At 32.5% G+C, this 19927-nt stretch overlaps 2 protein-coding genes across 10 annotated transcripts in view; one reads left to right on the top strand and one right to left on the bottom strand.

Moving 5' to 3' along the window:
* pink (WD40 repeat domain-containing protein pink) overlaps nt 1-3664 on the top strand; it is a 4920-nt gene extending 1256 nt beyond the window's left edge. Inside the window, exons 3-6 of the mRNA XM_018024791.2 lie at nt 169-402; nt 479-2400; nt 2811-2928; nt 3094-3664. Of these exons, the coding sequence (XP_017880280.1) occupies nt 169-402; nt 479-2400; nt 2811-2928; nt 3094-3348 (2529 nt within the window). The 3' untranslated portion in view covers nt 3349-3664. The remainder of the gene's footprint in view (nt 1-168; nt 403-478; nt 2401-2810; nt 2929-3093) is intronic.
* Nucleotides 3665-7264: 3600 nt separating this feature from the next.
* The window catches only part of Cpsf6 (cleavage and polyadenylation specificity factor subunit 6), a 14804-nt gene continuing 2141 nt past the window's right edge, over nt 7265-19927 (bottom strand). For 2 of the 9 annotated variants that reach the window (XM_018024785.2, XM_026813586.1), the window contains 11 exons: nt 19607-19831; nt 19207-19434; nt 18447-18932; nt 18251-18295; nt 17662-17788; nt 17275-17388; nt 16681-16973; nt 16273-16570; nt 15877-16141; nt 11378-11458; nt 9803-10903 (listed from right to left, as the gene is read on the bottom strand). In XM_018024785.2, the coding sequence (XP_017880274.1) occupies nt 10741-10903; nt 11378-11458; nt 15877-16141; nt 16273-16570; nt 16681-16973; nt 17275-17388; nt 17662-17788; nt 18251-18295; nt 18447-18932; nt 19207-19434; nt 19607-19831 (2325 nt within the window). In that variant the 3' untranslated portion in view covers nt 9803-10740. Of the gene's footprint in view, nt 8508-9802; nt 10904-11377; nt 11459-15876; nt 16142-16272; nt 16571-16680; nt 16974-17274; nt 17389-17661; nt 17789-18250; nt 18296-18446; nt 18933-19206; nt 19435-19606; nt 19832-19927 lie in introns of those variants that run through there. The other 7 variants (XM_018024786.2, XM_026813589.1, XM_018024790.2 and 4 more) reach the window with 6 other exon arrangements.

Here is a 19927-nt window from a genome sequence, read left to right as displayed (position 1 = left end):
AGATAATATCAAATATTTTGTACAATTCATGAATTATCAATAAAGTTACATGAATTTTTACGAGAACTATTGTTCACAAAAAAATGGAACATGTAAATCCCTGGTTTACAATGTCAAGATTAGGTATGAAGCATAATTATATTTCAATGATCTCTTTTTTAATAATAGGAAGGGGCAGTTTCATATGTTCTCATATCACCTGATGAGAAAACAATCGCTCTGACAACAACTCGTGGAGTGGTTTGTCTAGTAGCCTTGAAACCATCACCAAAACTAATAGCCATATCCATGGAACACGTTAACGAACAAATTAATTGTCTTTGTTGGAACGATAACAGCTCCGAAGTGTATATCGGGGATGAAAATGGTAAAGTTTCTGTTATGGTGTTGTCTATTTTTACGGTAAGGCCCTGTCTTAAAACTTGAAACAAATCGTAATGGTATACAAATGCAATAAAACAATAACTGGACGTTCCAGGTTAACGGGATGTTTCAAGCACCAGCTTGTATGTTAATGAATCTAGATTCAGGCATTGTGCAGCTCAGTTTCTCTTCACCTCTACTTTTAGTATCGACGTTGACTCGCTGTTACATATGCGACACGGTACAAGAACAGTACAAGCAGATTGGAAACAAAGCACGAAACGGTGCTTTCGGTGCTTGTTTCTATAAAACTCTGTCCAAGGAGAAAACTCCGGTAATAACACAGAAAGATGAAAAATTAGTTAACGAAAAAGGCTCGTTTAATTTTATCATTGATGCTAATAACAAAGTACCGGAAGAAAATTTTGCTCAAGTATTTTGCGCCAGGCCAGGATCGAGACTTTGGGAGGTATCTGTAAATGGCGTAGTGATGAAAACTCATCAGTTTAAAGAAGCATTAGCTGTACCACCTGCGACGATATGTAGGCCGAACTTCAGAAAACCAGTTTATGAAAAGCAACTGGAGCAAACTTGGCTACCACAGTCTATCAACTTCTCTCATTTATTTGTTATCGGAGAGAAATATTTATTTTCGTATACTTCCACTGGTTTATATATAATGGATCCTACAACTGCGACAGTGGTATTATGGAATAACGAATTCTCAAACATAAATTATGCTGAGACTATAAAAAATAAGATATATTTGATGACTTCCGATGGGGAATTCCATTGTTTAACTTTGTCTTTCTTAGATTCGTTAATATCGCGGTTGTATAATAAGAAAAGATACTACGAATGTTTAGAAGTATGCATAGCTTATAAAGTACAATTAAAGAAATTAGCAAGTAGTGCAGATACCGATCATATTTGTGATACAGAAAACAAATTGCAAACACTTAGGGATGATGAATTGTCGACGTTATTACATCCTCTGATAATTTTATTAGAGTCAAATTCAAAGAAAACTCCTAAAAAATTAGATTCGGGTATAGTTGTTGTTAATCACGGAGTATCTGATCTGAAAGACGTGGAAGACCTCAGGTTCCATTCCTGTTCTTCGCAGAGCATTGAAGAAACGAAGAACGAAATGTTAAACAATTTAATAAACGAGTCTGATAATGAGGCAAGGAAAAACGAAGATGCAAATTGTAACATAGAGAAAGAAAAGGAAGAGGATCCAAATGAAAGCATAACGCAAAGGATACAAGCAGATCTGAAAGCTATATACGGATTAATAGATAACATTAGGCCTTCCATGGACGAGGAAGAGTTAGAAAGGATAATATTAGACATAGATTGGAGAATGGACGTTATCAAAGATACCTACGAGACCGTAATCGAGTTAAAAAGCTTCATATACGAGGTATTGAGAAGCGTGCAACTCTATTATTTCAATGCTCTGTTAGAAAACGTCTCGACGCAAATGATACAGTTTACGGACAACGAGACTATCGTGAAGCAACTAATGAAAGCTTTCGTTAACGCGAACGGTCAAAATTGTAGAAGATGTACCTGCGGTAGTCCATGGCTGATGAACGAACTGATAGAACCAAAGTTTCTTGGGATTGGGAGGTCCATTCTTAGGAAAATAGTAGACGAGGATAAAGAGCAGTGTTTAAGTTTATGTAACAAAGTACCTTACATGTGGAGAGAGTATTTACCTCTGCACATAGAACGGCACGCGATGACGAACGATCTGCTTCGTCAGTGCCTTCAAACTAGGGATAATAACGTGATCTCCATCATTTTACCTTTGATGGATGGAAAGCAGTGGAATCTGGTAGCGACGTATGCGAAGGAAATGCAAGAGGGACAGTGTTTGTTCTGCGGCAAGTCTATGAAGTCGGGGAATAACGAGGAGATGAACTGGACGGCTGTGATATATGAGATCATAAAAAAACAGGGATCTGATGTTGCACTGGCATTGTTAACGAAATTGGAGAAAGCTATTCCCAATGTTCCTATTGATAGGAGGTAATTCTCTTTTTTCTTTATTGTATAGCCAAATAATTAGCATCAGAACATTTTTGTAGTTTAAATGAAATTTAATAGTTTACACTATTCGATAATAATTTTTATTAATTGTGTGTATTCATGTACAGATATACACATACACGTACACATAGTCGATAAGTATCACATACAAGATCTTGTTTAATGATTTCATGCGTTTGAATTGATTAAATAAGTGTATCCTTATATTTTGACGAAGTGAAGTATACATCTGGCAGGCTTTGTATTGAAGTTCATGACTAGTGGATAACTTTAAATATTTATTGATTCATTTTATATGTCTTAAATATATAAAAAATAGTGGCCCAAATTTTTCTAGTTAATATAATAATATAAATATGGCAAGATTAAATATAAACAATTTGTTACAGTATGTTTCAGTCATTGATATTTACGAAACTTTTGTACCAACATGGAATGAAGTGTGCTATTAATTTTAATGAGAGCAATCTGGAGTCGTCTGAATATAATACAATGTGTTCCACAAAGGTAATTAGTTTAATCCTAAATATACTTATACTTTATCACAGAATAATTAATATAATGTTAATAAACAAAAGTTAGACTTTCTCAAATTGTTAAGGGCTTCACCTTTTTCATTTTATTTTTAAGCACAAATTATATATCAAAGTAAATATTTTACTTTGTTTCCAGATTCGAAATCAGTTAACAGAAGTTCTTCAGAAGGATTTAAGTAAGCCCATTAATAAAAATCAGTTTGGTAACGGTTCGCATCATTGGGGAATGCAATATCAGAATAAATTATCCACGTGTCCTTGTTGTACTTTGCCCCTTCAAACGCCGGTCTTATTGGGTACCAACGGAATCGCGATATTCAATTGTGGCCACGCTTACCACGTGAATTGTATGATAGAAAAGAAACTGACGACTTGTAATCTTCATTCTTAATGTGCATGACAATTATCCGTTTGTTGCATAACGAATATATAAGCGTAGATCTTTTAAGGAGAGGATAAAGTATGCGCATTACACATCTAGTCTTTTCCGAACAAAACATGTACGTGTACGTACAAATTTATTATCGAATTACAAATTTTTATCACAGACAAATCTCACAGTTTAACAACTAAACGGGTATTAGGAAATCATTTCTCGAATTTCTCGCGATGTTATTGTAAATCGCAGTAGAATATAAACGTTGTCTCAAATACAATTTCGTTTGTACAAAATGATAATAAAAGTTACAGTGAGAATACGTGATTGACGATTGAGCAATTCTTTTATATAATAAATGTTTCGAAGATCTGATTTCTAAAGTCACATAAACTTGTAGCATTACAATATAAGTACAATTTTATGTGTACAGAGAGATAATTGATCTGAATATGAGCAAATTCTCTCTTATATAATGAATTAATTAAATCATATGACATGAATAAATGTTCCAAAAATCTAATTTTTAAAATCATATAAAAAGTCGTAGTATTAGAATAAAAATCTAACTTCATTTGTACAGAGAGATAATTGATCTAAAATTGAGCAAATTCTTATAATAAATTAATCATAATCGTAAATGCAACGTGGTCATAGTAGTTAAATTTCAGTTTTACACTTACCTTATTTAATATATTATTTTATTTGTTTTTAATTTACGTATCCTGAAGCATTCGGATTATATACATTATTATTTTAACAATCCTAAACATTTACAGAGATCAAAACATATGCGAAGTAAGTAAAATTAGTATTTTGATGGTTCTTTAAAATGATTCTATAGGGTTTTGTGCAAGTTCTCTCTGATGCGAAAAATAGGGGATGCATTATGCACCCGATCGAATTATTGTACATAACCTCGACCTATAAAAATTATTCTATTATTGCACATATTTGTGATACATTTACTGTTATATGTTCGGATTAACTTACAAACACATATGTCATAATCAATTAGCATAATATAATGTTCGTAATATTTTTATTGAAAAATATATTTTTAACGATGTAAAGCAATGCACAAAAGAAATGGTCTTATAAGCATGTATTCTGGTGTTCAATTTCATTATTTAAATAATCTGTTGGAATATATCTAAAAGAACTCCTAAACTTTTTCCATTCTCATGAAATTTTGATTGTTCTTAGTTCAAAAAGATTTATTACCTGTTTTAAATACCCATAATGCGAAGAGTTTAATAGCTCTTTTAAACGAAGTACCTAAAAATGGTTTAAACAATGACATTCAAAACCAGAGCATCCCTTTAAATAATGTAAAAGTAGAATTAATGAATGCTAGAATAATGCTTTCAGAATATCGTTTACGGTCGCCTGAGTTTGCATAAATATTTCCGAAATTGCTTAGCCTACGGTAACGAGCCAAAATATTGTCAAACATGAATCACAATGGGAAAATTGATTATTTGTAAAGTACTTTTCTCTTTTCACGCTGAGCGAATCCACCACGTAAAACTCGCGACTTCATTTTTTCTTCTTCAATTGTTCCATAAAATATTTTATGATACTAAAATATTAATATACGTATAAACTTTGACTAGAGATGGTAACAATTTCTTCTATCACGCAATACTTAAATCTATTGCAGTTTCATAGTTCCATTAGTAATAACTGACCGTTAGAAAAATACAATATCAATGAATTAAACGTATATGAAATCTTCATTGATTTATAATACTGTACGTATTCTCTTTTTAACGTAAACGATGCAATAATTGAGATGCAATTCATCTTATTTGTCTATTTGTTCATTTCATTAGAAAAATACAATATTAATAAGTCGAACGTATATGAAATCTTAGTGATTTATAGTACTATATACTCGTTGTTCTTTTTTTAAAGAATAACTGAGATGCAATTAATCTTATTTATCTAATTGATTAATTATTCTTCATTTTCTATAAAGAATTCAACTCGAGGTCGCATAAGAAACTCGTTCAAATAGTTCGTGCTGGAATTAAAAATTATAAAAAGGCACGAGTGACAAGAATTGTTAGACATAAGTATGTATGTATAAACTGAGCGCATATGAAATCTCGATCTCGTCACTGATCGTACAATGTTTCTTTATAATAATGGAAGACGATGCTCAAATTTCAATTATGTTACCAGCTACCATTTTTTCCACTTTATATATAGATTTCAGATGAAATTTGAACAATCGTGAAATCAATGATTTCGAGTACTCGTGAAACTAGCATGTTAATTAAAAATTTTTAACGAATCCATAAATAGAACAGTGAATAAATGAATATGTACTATAAAAAGGGTATTGAAAAACTTAGATACTTAACATGTTAGTCATTTGTAAACTACGGATTTGATGCATTTATAGAAAAATTTAAAGATACATAATGTTCACAGATGTACAGAAAACATCAAAAGAGAAATGTATATTGTTTTTGAATAAAAGAAATTATATTTAGATCTGATCTTTTAAATATTTCATATTGCATAAAAATCCGCAGTATTATTTGAATGCTTGAACGTAGGCTGATTCGGTTTAAACCTAAATCGTTTCTGCTTACATAATTAAAGCAATTAACTAATTGGTGCGCTAGAACAAAATTTTAGCTCGTGTATCGTTCGGTAAAGTGAGTCAACTTTTGAAAAGTGTATTCTGTTTATGTGTACACTTACCCCTTCTTAACTCCATATATATCTCTCCAGGCAATCTCTATTTTCGACTTAATAAAAATACGAGCTGGTTTAAATGGTACGACATAAAAATCGCATGCTGTATTATATGTATGCCAAAAGAAAAAATTGTAACGAGTAATTTATGTGCAAAATATGTAAACGCTGTTTTTCACGAGAAATGCGCATCGTATTATTGTTATGTACATTTTGTTAAAATTTTCTTTTAACTCTCGTTATTCTCGTCCTTCAACAAAATACTTTTACGTCTGTAAGACTTAATTTCTCTTTTCGAATGCAAAATTCACCAGAAAATAGGAATAATCTAACTTTGTAAAACTTTGATATTATATATAGATACAATTTAATTTTCTTCATTCAGCATTTTCTATGAAATCATAAAAATTGTAGTGCGTACAATAATATTTGCGTCCCGTACATTTGTTCCTACAATATTTTAAAAAACGTTACAAATGTTTAAAAGCTTGCACTGAATTAAAAATGTACTTTTGACATGACGTGAACACCTTGAAACGAACATCGTACATGTTCTTGAGAAATGGAACATCTTGTCGATTATAATAAGAGATTCACAGTTTTATCCACTGAAACTCATTTGTTTCTTATTCAACTTGTATATAGAATAGAATGAAAAAAATACTGTAATAAACTGATGAAATATTTTAGAGTTCTCTACGCAATTCATTGCATACATAATTTGAAATTAAATACTTAATACTTACTTACAAAAGATGCGATTTTATGTTCTCTCGACGTTACAAAATTCGTCGAGTTTGAGCTCATTAAATATTAACAATGTCTGATATACTTTCATAGAAGTCGAATTCAACTCTTCGCTGCATTCGAACTTTCTTGATAATCATGTAATTGATTGTTTTCAATAATACTATATGGTACAAAGCGCTCTTCAAAAGTTAGTTATGTATTTGATCCTATTGTGTAAGAACGAGTATATAATTTTCTTTGTCCCTTGAGGTTTCTATTAACAAAATATGATACTTATAAGACAGAATGTCGTGTGATTAAGTATAAATTATTAAAAAAATAAAGCTACGATTAAAAAGTTTTCACAGCTCTTTGTACTCTCGATAAAAATAAGTAAAGAATTATTCATTTAAAACGCAATCAGAATTAAGGCCAGTAAATAAATTTAGGGCAGAAGTTACAGAACTAAATTAATATTTGAAACATAATCAGATTAAAAAGAAATGTACAAACCATTTTATAAACGATATCATGTTAAAAACAAAAAATGAGAATATGAAGAAGTTCTTAAAAGCTGTAACTTCGAACTTGAGCAACGCGATTTAAATGGACAATTCTTATTATTAGCACGCAAAAAATAGTTGTCGCATGTTTTTAATTTAAGAATGTAGTGCAGTCTTTCGTTCATTTTCAAAATGAAACGAAAAAATAGTACTCTATATAAAATTACATTAGCGTCTATTTGAATGCGATTAAGTGTCCTTTTTTACTCTGGCAAGACGAAACTCCCTGAAAAATATTCTTTTTCAAAAACAAAACAAAATTGTCAAACTACGATGACACTTTTTCGGTGATCCTTAATGAAATAAAAAAATATCTGTACATAAAAAACTGACACTGAAGGTGCTAACGCGGAAAATGTTCTTCTTTTGTTGAAACTTGGAAATCATTTTAAGAACTACGATTTATACATTTGATTCTTTAAAAGCTATACTTATAGTCGAATTGTCCACAATTTAATCATTAAACTAAGATATGGCTTGTGCATAAAAGTTGATTCGAGTTTCAAATAAAGAGCACATTCTTATATTAATCCTTTGCGATCCTATTTTCATCTCTCTAATGGTACTTGTATTGTCATTTGTAGTGAACTATCGTGATCTTACGAGTTACAGTATTTTTAGAAACCAATCTTTCTTGAACAATTTTCATAACGCTATTCACAGATTTTTCTCTACGTTCTTTAATTAAATCAATAGATCAGTCTCTTTGGAAAGAAAAACTGTACAAAATTAATTATGTGAATACCTACATATATAGAATAAATTAATCTGTAAATGACTATCGAAACACAGTGACCGAAACAAAGAAAAACTAAAGAGATTTGAATCCTGTAACTGGACAAAACAATATCGCAAAGGATCGAAACGAACAGAACTAGAACAATTGGACTATGAGTTGGTCATGCTCAATTAAGCGTCTCTTATCTCTACCTGTCGTTAAACTATGGTAGTTTAAAATGGCACATCGAGAAACATAATCGTTCACAAGTGTGATCATGCAGATCTCGTATGTTACAACAAAAATGTATAGAGGATGGATCCCCTGTTTTTTGTTGCACAACAGAGTATTAACTATCTTGTACTGCACTCTGTGAGAGTCCTTCGTCGGTTTCCTGGTACTTGTTTAAAAGTACACGCTCAGCCCTTTGCGGTCTTCTTCCCTTTTCATTCTCTCTAAAAAATTTAACGCTTCCAGTTAAAATCAGTTCAGTAAGTAAAATCGAGAAAATAATGAAAACACTTCACGCAATATACAAATGGTAATACACGATTAAAGCGATTTATAAATTAGAATTATCATACGCATACAAGAGTGGACCGTAAAGGGTTCAGCTAAAAAAGGAACGAACTATGTGATACAATACGAGTGGATATTTACAATTTTGTCTCACAGAGTAATCTTGTATCATTGTTCGTTTGTAATACATCTGATAAAAAAATTCTTCGAAAGGTGAACCGTTCACGCCGTTTGCTTTTTGCCATTCCAATTTTGCCGACAATTAAATAAAGTATTATTTATAACTTCCTCCGACTCCTTCATGCGGGAACAGCTTATAGTTAGTTTTATACATAATTTATTTTATAATCATATTAAATAGTCATTGATTAAATAATAATACAACTAAAAAACTCATTCAACGATAGTTTGTTCTAAAATACCATACGGAGGATAGATTTCTTTTTCATAATTTGAGACATGAAAGACTTTTAATTACTATAACAATATTGTGTTCTCCTCGTAGAATCATCACTGGAATTTATCTTATACTTTGAGTCTGTTATATCATATTTATGATATGCTTATATGCATTTATAATTGTACACTTTATAATCAAGAATAAATGCAAATCTTTAATTACAAAACTGAAATGTACGCTTTAAGAGCGTATGAAGAGAATCTATTTTGCCTTATGTTTTTCAAGTAATACAGATATAGGAAAATTGTTTAGTGAACAAGTTGCGCTCTCACAGTATTTTGCGAATTAATCAAATCGTAACTTGCATTTTTGAATTTAATATAGCACTTTGAACTGAAAAATGTTCATCCATGCTCATTCACAATCATTAGATAATAGACAAAATTATAGCAATTTTAGAGACATGCTACTATTTATTATTTTGCAAAATATATTTTCCTCGCTGATTATTATAGCTAAATTGCTATAATTTTGTCTAACATATTCCGTTTTAACATTAAACGAGTTGAATATTTTAATGAATCAGCACCTGTTTGATGTTATTGTTCCCAAATTCATGGAAAAAACATTTTACATGTAATCCGTGAGTAGACACTTTCGATCACTTGTCGTTGCTGAAGTACAGAGACAAATGAATCAGAAAATGATCAAAAGTGTATAATCGTTTATTTCTAACACGGTTGCACCTTTCGAATCTAGTCTCAGAGGATGTAGCACAAAAATAAAACAAAAATTAACATATTTATCAGGAAGATTGTGTGTGCTGATGAATAAAGTAAAGACATGTTTATCAGGTATATTTTTTTTAAAGCGTATATATGTATTATAGTTAAGATACAATCTTGCATCGTCGCGGAGCTAGAAGACCGATGACGGGAGTCCAGAGCGTTTCTTCGTTCTTGTCAATAATCAGAAGCGTCCAACCATGGGTTTTCTTCAGTTTCTCTGTAAACCGCAACTAAACACGACTATTGTTGCGCTTTCTCTTTGTTCTTCACTCTTATCTTTCGCATACTCTCCCTCCCTGTCTCGAAAACTAAACGGATATACTCTCTGCTTAAAATGTTACATAGATATATATGTATATGCATATGTTGTGTATGCGTTTTCGGTTTTTGCTTTTTTTTTCAGCAAGTAGTGTAATAGTGTACGCTACGTAAAAAGAGAAAAGAAAGGAACGAAACTAGTCAGTGACTCAAAATTAAATTACGATCGCAAACCCGCGAGAATCCGTGGTAACTTGGCTCGAGTCAAGTAAATATACTCGATACTAATATCTCAACACTTTCTCGACCAATATTTACCTATTTTTAGACGCTTCACATATCCAATTGCAACTAAAAATAGTTCAAACATAATACAATTGTGATGGTAAAAGCGAAATTTATCGGTGAAAGTAGATCAATGTGTAGAAATGTACGCTAATGAAATGCTTGTATTAAAAAGGTATTAATTCTGAAAATTAAATAAATGGAAATAATCTTTATACGAATCAGACTTGTTTCATAGTCGAAGAAAGTATCGAGATCGTTATTGTACTCGAACAAAATACATAAACATATGTCCTTAGGAGATGTTCGTGTGTGTGTCCTCTTGGATCCGTTTCTCGGCGAAGCTTGCAATGAAATCGATGAAAACACTGCATACTACACAACCATCTTCTTCATCCTCGATTTATCTATGATAATTTAATATCCTTCTTCTCTTCTTTAATGTCTGGACCGATGCGAAGAATCTCCACGTTCGTCTCGGCGATCTCTTTCACGTTCGCGTTCCCGTTCCGGTTCCCGTTCTCTCTCCGATGGTCTCCGGCTCGACTCGCGTTCCCGATCTCTGTCTCGTTCACGCTCTCTGTAGCGATCGTCATAATACCTACACAAGTCACGTCAGCCAATTATCTTACTTAACCGGTGCACAGACTATTTTGTTCTCTCTTTCTCTCTCTGAACTTACAAATTAAACTCATTGCGCTACCTTCTTTTATAATTCTCTCTAATTCTCTTTTCTATAAAAAGATTAATTTGAAGGGAATAGTCTTGCAGTTTCTTTGAAATAAATACTTGAATTGAAGATTGGAATAATAGAAAGCATTTAAGAACAATTCTTATCTACACAAAGCAAAAATTAATTGAATTTATGCAATTTTCTGGTACGATACATTTAAACATTTTATTATCACGTACATTCGAAGCTGAATTTCTTCTTCATTTCCTCTTTTTTTCTCTTTTTCACTCAAACTTATTTTCACTCGAATCGTGAACTGGTTTTGACTTGAATGATGTTATGCATCGAATAAAATTGGAAAAATCTACATGCATTTACTTTAATGAAAAATGTGTGAATTACCTAGACGCCTTGGAAGACGAGACGGGTGGCGTCTCTGGCGGTTCTTCTTTTACTCTTGGCCTGGCTGACTGACGTGTCGTACTAATGGAAAATATGCATACTTTGTTATGGCTTATACTACTACCTGGCTTAGTACGTTGCTTTAGTTATAACAAGCTACGTCATACAATTACAATACAAATTATTAAATTCCTCTTTCTGTATACGACAATAATTCATCGTAGAATTTACATAAAACTAAAAAGTATGGCAATAATTAGAAATCATCTTAAATACTACAGCATTGTTATAGAATTAATTATCATGAGAATTGTAAGGTTCGTCGTTAAACCTGTAACCATAATACAATTATCAACCAGAAAAGAACATCTTTTTGTGTATTTTTATGGTTTTCATAGACATCAGAACAGATCGAGTATCCAAATGAGAGACTTGAGACCAAGCGGTTAAAAGAAAGAAAGTAAATGGAAGAGTTCCGTTTTCTTTATCCGCGTGCGAAAGAAAGAGATAAAGGCAGAAGCTCTTCCAAAGCATATTTCCTCTTTACGGAATCAACAAAAAAACATTAGACTCTCAACCTATCCTCTTATGTCTATAATGGTTTCAGGATTAGAACAGATTTCAATTAAATATTCGCACTACAATCTTACAAGTGTGAATATTTTGTTGATGTACGTCTTATAATAATATTCTTAAGTTTTTATAACTAAAAATTAAAACAATCTTATTACAGAAATAATTAATGTATGAGAATTAATTACTGAACTTAACTAATGTATAAAAATGTGATATTCAAATCTAAAGATTTGAGAATTACATGGACCATTAATGAAGTAATTAATTCTCAAAATTTCATTTGTAGTATCATTAAATTATGTTCTAAAAACATCGGATTGATGTATTTATTGTGTTAATAAAAATTGAATTATTCGAGATAACAAATGATGTGTACATCTACATGTGTTTCCTTTAACGACAATTTTGGAAACGAAAATCGTGACTACATCGGAGGAACAAGAGGGAAAAATTGTATTGACGTACTCAAGGAAGAATCTAGATTGCTAGGTCATTAGTTTAGGATGTTGAAAAAAGATCTCGATTATACATTCGAAAGTTTATCATTGTGCGACTTCAATCTTGACTTCTTATCCATGTTGTCGATTTAACGAACATTTTCTGGCATCCAGTCGCAAACACGCAGTAACAAGAATAATTTGAATGCCCAGTACAGAATTTGTCTTTTTCCCTCGAATTTACATTATCCAAATGCAGACAACACGTCTTAATTTACAGATCTATTAGCAAACTGCGAATTTAAAAAATGTGTGAAAATGTGAAGAACATCAAAAATATTATACACATTATTATTTTTGAACAGTAAAGAAAATCTGAATTTAGATTTCATTTCTTAAGTTAACATCGCGAAAGATTTATTTCACATCAAAATTCGCAGTCTATCGGTTATTAAAATTAGAAATACACAATTCATTTGGGTTCAGTTTTTGAAATTTCTCATTGCTCACTGAATATTTCAAGGCGAACTCATCGATCAATAAAATTACAAATCTATCAATTTTATGCATAATCGAATCGAAAAGAATTGTGTTTATCAAATTTATAACTCGCGAATCAATATTAATAACCTTTTGGTTGTATACAGACTTTTGAAAAATATAACATTATTCAAAAATGGAGGCCATACATTTCTTTAGCATAGTAAGAGACACTTCTATATTTCATAAAATAATAAAAGAGGAGTCAATAATAATTATTGCTAGCAATCATTGATCGACAATCAAAACAGTGTTGTAAAGAAGTTAAAAGAAAGGCAAAAGCCTGCATTTTGCAGTGATGCATATTAAATTATAATTAATAATATTATAATGGTAATAACCTTTGGAAATGCGTTATTTATCAATTACTTTACTATTAAGTGTATTGAAATTAGCTGCCAAGAATACAAAAAGCATCTGAACAAAGATGCTTAATTCTTCTACAAATAATGTCCACTTTTTATATTGCAACCCATTATATATTTTTTTAAATAATATAATTTGAATATATGATTTCCGAAATTCTATGCCAATTTGATAAAAAGTAAACATTATCGAACAATTTGTATCCTTACAACGCTAACAACACATCTATTTAATTGACACATTAATTATTAATTGCTGATACTTTTCTTCACATTCTATTGAATAAAAAAATTGCACATTTCACTGTAATGCATGAAAAATACTTTTTAATAAGATTCTAGCAATAAAGTAATATATCATTTTTTAATTAACAAGCAATTATGACTTTTATACAATAAAATGTAATAAAAACTATTTTACTAAAAATTGACGGTAAAAATATAAGTGTCTAATAATTAACGTGTCATTTTTTGTTTAACTCTGTTGCTGCCTTAGAACGAGTTATTGTCCCTAACTCTGAGTTCAAATGTATTATACATAATTACAGATTTTCTTTCAATTATAACATTTTAGTTATAAGTTTGTACTACAGCAAAAGAGTCGATTTTATTTTTTATAACTGCAAATTGTGAACGTTACAATCAGCATTCCATTATTTCACGTTTATTTTTAATTCCAAACGAATTTTTTCCTAACAATTTGAAGATATGAATAAATATAACGAATAATTCTTAATAACAGTTCCCTTCGATTGAACTGTATATATCAATGCCTCATTTAAGACATTACTAACTGTTTGACAATCGGAGCTTATTTCATACGTGGAATTCTGCTAAACATTATTAATTACATTTTATTTCATTGAAAGTTTCAACTATTTATTGCTATTTTAATCACGTGTAAATATCCAATTTGGATAATACGACACAGGCTGCCCGAAGTTTTCATAAAGTCACTGTGTTTTTCAATTTTTTTAAATAATATAATTTGAATATATGATTTCCGAAATTCTATGCCAATTTGATAAAAAGTAAACATTATCGAACAATTTGTATCCTTACAACGCTAACAACACATCTATTTAATTGACACATTAATTATTAATTGCTGATACTTTTCTTCACATTCTATTGAATAAAAAAATTGCACATTTCACTGTAATGCATGAAAAATACTTTTTAATAAGATTCTAGCAATAAAGTAATATATCATTTTTTAATTAACAAGCAATTATGACTTTTATACAATAAAATGTAATAAAAACTATTTTACTAAAAATTGACGGTAAAAATATAAGTGTCTAATAATTAACGTGTCATTTTTTGTTTAACTCTGTTGCTGCCTTAGAACGAGTTATTGTCCCTAACTCTGAGTTCAAATGTATTATACATAATTACAGATTTTCTTTCAATTATAACATTTTAGTTATAAGTTTGTACTACAGCAAAAGAGTCGATTTTATTTTTTATAACTGCAAATTGTGAACGTTACAATCAGCATTCCATTATTTCACGTTTATTTTTAATTCCAAACGAATTTTTTCCTAACAATTTGAAGATATGAATAAATATAACGAATAATTCTTAATAACAGTTCCCTTCGATTGAACTGTATATATCAATGCCTCATTTAAGACATTACTAACTGTTTGACAATCGGAGCTTATTTCATACGTGGAATTCTGCTAAACATTATTAATTACATTTTATTTCATTGAAAGTTTCAACTATTTATTGCTATTTTAATCACGTGTAAATATCCAATTTGGATAATACGACACAGGCTGCCCGAAGTTTTCATAAAGTCACTGTGTTTTTCAATTAAATCTTACAATAACTATAATAAGCATTAATTTGTGAATGATATTTTGAGATTGATTAAAGAAAATATATCTATATAACAGCAATAAAAAAAATTGACAAATCTGAGAGAACATAAGACAAAACAAGATGCAAAACTTCCATGTCACATCTTTTTTAAGAAAATGAACTAAAAATTAGCAACAGTTTCCTTATCATTCCTGAATTAGAAATTAGTACAATTGCCGTTTCTTTGAACAACTTGAAAAATTCGATATGGCATTGATCAAATTCGAGTTCGAAATATTACTTTCATAAACTGTTTTCCGTCACTGAATAGCCTACAATTTTCATAAACTGTTCTCACGACCCTACCCTACAAATCTACGCAAAAATTAAAATGCAGAGAACAGACTAGTCATTTCAGAACTCTGATATCTTTTTAATACTACATTTAAAATATACGTGAAAACGAATGTGATTTTATAGAAATTTCGTGCAGTGTGACATGATTCGAGAAATGCAATATGAATACAATTAATTTACACTACTTAATTTAATATCCTTGATCTAACGATATCATTTGCGAGAACATTTGCGAGACACGCGATACATTTCAGCTGCATATTACAATGTAAATATGAAACTGTCATACTAATTTCTCTTTTCTAGATCACGTAAATCGTTGTCAATTATGAATTACGATTGGTTCATTATCGTTCAGATAAAAATATGTTCATCATCGACGGTTAAAATAATTGATGATATATTTTCTGCTTACCTTTCTTCTCTGCTTCGCTCTCTATACTCGCGATCCCTTTCACGTTCACGATCCCGTTCCCTGCTTCGTGATCTCTCCCGTGGGTATGGTTCACTATAATAACGTTCTCTGTCACGATCACGATCCCTCTCCCTTTCACGATCGCGTTCCCTGTCACGTTCCCTGTCCCTGTCCCTGCTTCTCTCTCTGTACTCCCTATCACGGCTCCTGGAACGTTCGCGTCTTCTTCTGTGACTGCGTTCTCTGTCCCGCGAGCGTGATCGTTCTGAAACAATTTAATAAACAATAATTAATAGTTTAACAATATAAAACTATAGATTTTTGCAAAAATATGGCACTGTCACTGTTTGTACGAAGCACACAATTTATTTATCTGTTCATATGAATCGTATTTACCTCTTCGAGCGGACCCATAGCTCTTGGTCTCGACGCCGCGTAAAGTGTCTTGTAAAGAACTGATCAAGATCTTGCATCTATCATCCGCGGCAACTTTCGATTGTTTAATAAGAGAAATGGCCGTAACCAAAGTTTCTATCGCGCTCGCGTATTCCCCTGCTGCAGCATCTGATACTGCTCGCGCAATTGCCGAAGATGAAACGGTTCTATTTCTACCCATGATCTCTTCGAATTCTTGCTCAGTGAGGGGAGGAGGTCCTTCTGGACGATGATCAGGCCCTGGCGCACCGTACGGCGGCTACAACATTAAAAAATAACATATATTTAATTAATTTAATATAAATTATGTCAAATGAAATTAAAATAAAATTAGATGTGATAGAAAAATTTAAAGATGACGGAATGTACCTGCTGCGCAGGTGGCCCATAGCCGTGCGGTGGAACATGAGGCGGCCCATGTGGTTGACCATGCGGAGGACCATGGGGAGGCCCATGAGGTGGGCCATGTGGTGGACCATGAGGCGGGCCATGGGGTGGACCAGGGGGACCTGCTGGATGCTGTCCCGGATGCTGGTGAGGTGGACCTTGTGGAAAAAATGCTGGATTCACATGCGGTGCTGGCCCCCCGGGAGGTCCCTGCGGTGGTCCTTGAGGTGGACCTCCGTGTCCAGGTGGCGGTCCTCCTGGACCTGGTAACATTCCTGATCAATATCTATGTTAGCTTGCGACAAGTTTAGCAAGCTATGTCTTTAATAATTAATTTAATAAATGTTGCTTTAGAATATGTTTGTACAATTATTTAAGAATTGTTTCTTATATATTTCTTATTTAATTTTTTCAATAGATTTTTAATTTACTCTGAACTTTAATTTTGTCTGAAACACCTTGCACCTTCATACTCCTAAGCAGTGTTAAAATTTCCCTCAATATCATGCATTATTATAAGAGAACTGAAATAATACATATTGCTAATATTCAATGAGTATCCTATAAATGTCTCACCACCCATAGAACCTGGAGGAGGTCCTCTCTGTGGTGGGCCTTGACCAGGTTGCGGGCCTTGCATATGTTGATGTTGAGGGAAACCTGGTGGTCCCTGAGGCCCGTGATGCATTCCTATGCATAATTGAATAATTCAGTCAGTGAACTTATTTCGCAACAACACATTACACCGTGCAATTATTTACTTTAAGTGACAAACTTTCTATCAAAGTTCTTTGCATCTTGTTTCGCATGGTAATACTTCACAAACGTTAAAGACATAGAATTTTCATATCATGCAGACTACACAAGCTGTGAGGAAAACAGGTAATACATGAAACGAAGGAAAAACGGTAGTCCAAGATGTTTCAGTATTTAATTTTGTATTAATTATTTTGTTTAACGAACCTGGCGGTCTATTCCATTCGGGACGTGGCTGAGCACCTCTTGGGTCACCCGGTGGACCACCAGGATGTCCAGGAGGGCCGCGTGGAGGTCCCTGACCAGGTGGACCAGGCGGGCCACCATGAAATTGCTGAATAAGACAAATAAAGATTTTATTGTAATCCATAATTCAACCAATGCTCATTTTCTATATAACAGCAAGAAATTAATGAAATGAGTTAATAGCGTATAGCGACATCCATTAGTTATTATGATATAATAATACATCTTTTTAACAATACAGAAAATATATCAGAGCCAGTTATTTATTTATTAAAAATTAATTTATTCACCAACGTGCTGGAAAACTGAAGTTTTTCATGTTATACACATCTTATGGATCACTTAAATTAAACATTTATTAAAAATAATTTATTAAAAATAAATGTTAACGCAGAATTTGAACAAAAATTAAATATAATTCGATTCGGAAGAAGATCTATGTGTTTTCCGATTAATAGAGTTAAGAATACTTCCTCTTGATATTTATAAAAATTGTCGTTGACAATTCGGACAACGTGAAAAGCAAGGAAAACAACACGTTGTGTGTTACCTGTTGCATATGGTAACTGGCTTCTGAAAGGTCTCTATTGCAACTCTGTTTACGCGTAAGACATGTAAGTGTAAAAAAATATACTTATAGCTCACATAAAATTCGTTTTTACAGAAAAATCTCAAAAGTTTATTAATGGAAGGGCAAGCATATATGCTACAAGTCACATTCGAAATAAACTCAACATTGTACATACCATTCCTGGTGGCCGATGCTGGCCAGGACCAGGTCCAGGAGGACCTTGTTGAGGCCCCGGGCCACCAGGTCCACTAGGACCTCTCGGAGGCCCAGGTGGACCGTTAGGTCTAGGCCCGTTCCAAGGTCCTTGCTGATATCCGGGAGGCGGTGGGCCTTGATTCGGATGTCCAGGCAAAGGATGATGAGGTCCTGGTCCCGGGCCCATTGGTGGACCATGCATTCTCGGTGGGCCCTGTTGACCAGGTCCACCAGGACCTGGAGGACCCATACCAGGAGGCGGCATTCGCTGTGGTCTCACACCCTGAGGGGGTCCCATCATCATCCTTGGACCGTGATTCTGTTGCGAATGTTGCGGGTGTTGGGGATGTTGTGGATGCTGCTGATGAGGGGGCATTGGTGGTTGATGTTGATGCGGATTGTGGGGACGCTGACTCTGACTTTGCTGGGGAGCTGGAGCTGGACGTGTCTTGCACTGAGACTCGAACTGAGAACATACACCAAATTTTTCAGAAATGTTCAGTTCTGTCATTTTTTGTAAAACAATCAAAACTTGATTAACAAGTTCTGCTTTAACAAAAAAAATGAAGGGTTGAAGTAAGAATTTCATGTTGTTAACACTATAGGTTTGTTTTTTACTTGTTCAATTTAATTAGAAAATTAGTTCTAATTTCTGGACGATGTAATCACATTTATGTTAAATCTGAAGAACGTTAATCTCAAAGTTATATACTGTCTTTAAATAGTGCAGATATACTTACTTGATTCAAAGCTTGTTTAGTGGGAAATGTTACAACTGGATTCTGACCATGCAATTCTTTCTTAGGCAATCTTTCCATACACAATCTCATACTTTGTTCTGAACCCAGGGATATCACACAGAAACCTTTCGATTGTCCATTGGCTCTATTCTCAAAGAATTTCACTTCAACAAAATCTGATACGCCGATACTTTGTACTGCATCAGTTATATCTTGATCACTAGTCCACTGCAATGCAAACATAATAATAAGAATAGAATTATTATTTGTTTTGTGCATGTGCTTGTCGAAACAATGCAATTGTTGCTTCGAACATTTTTCTTTATGGCGAACAATATCAAAACTATTTAAAGTGGTTATAATATATGTTTCGTATATTTTAATAAAATTAGTTACATACCCAAGTCAAATTGCCAACGTATAATTGATGACGTCTTCCAATCTGATTTGGCTGGATATTATTCCCAAGTTGATGGTAAGGTGCACTACCATTAGTTTCTTCGTTTGGTGAAGTATTATCTCCTCCACCATCTCCACTATTTCCTGTAGACACACCACCGTTACCACCGGCAGGGGCTGCTATTACGTCGTCATATAAATCGACACCGTCGCCAGCAAACTCATCCTGAAACACATCGTTAAACACATCATAAATATCAGCTTCAATTATTCATTCAATATATCAAATAATCAACTATTCTTTCAATCAACATACTTATAT

The sequence above is a fragment of the Ceratina calcarata genome, unplaced genomic scaffold, assembly GCF_001652005.2.
Source record: "Ceratina calcarata isolate Rehan_Ccalc_2016 unplaced genomic scaffold, ASM165200v1 scaffold339.2, whole genome shotgun sequence".
Lineage (NCBI taxonomy): Eukaryota > Metazoa > Arthropoda > Insecta > Hymenoptera > Apidae > Ceratina > Ceratina calcarata.
The sequence above is the reverse complement of the archived record's forward strand: the minus strand, read 5'-3'. Positions and strand labels throughout refer to the sequence as shown.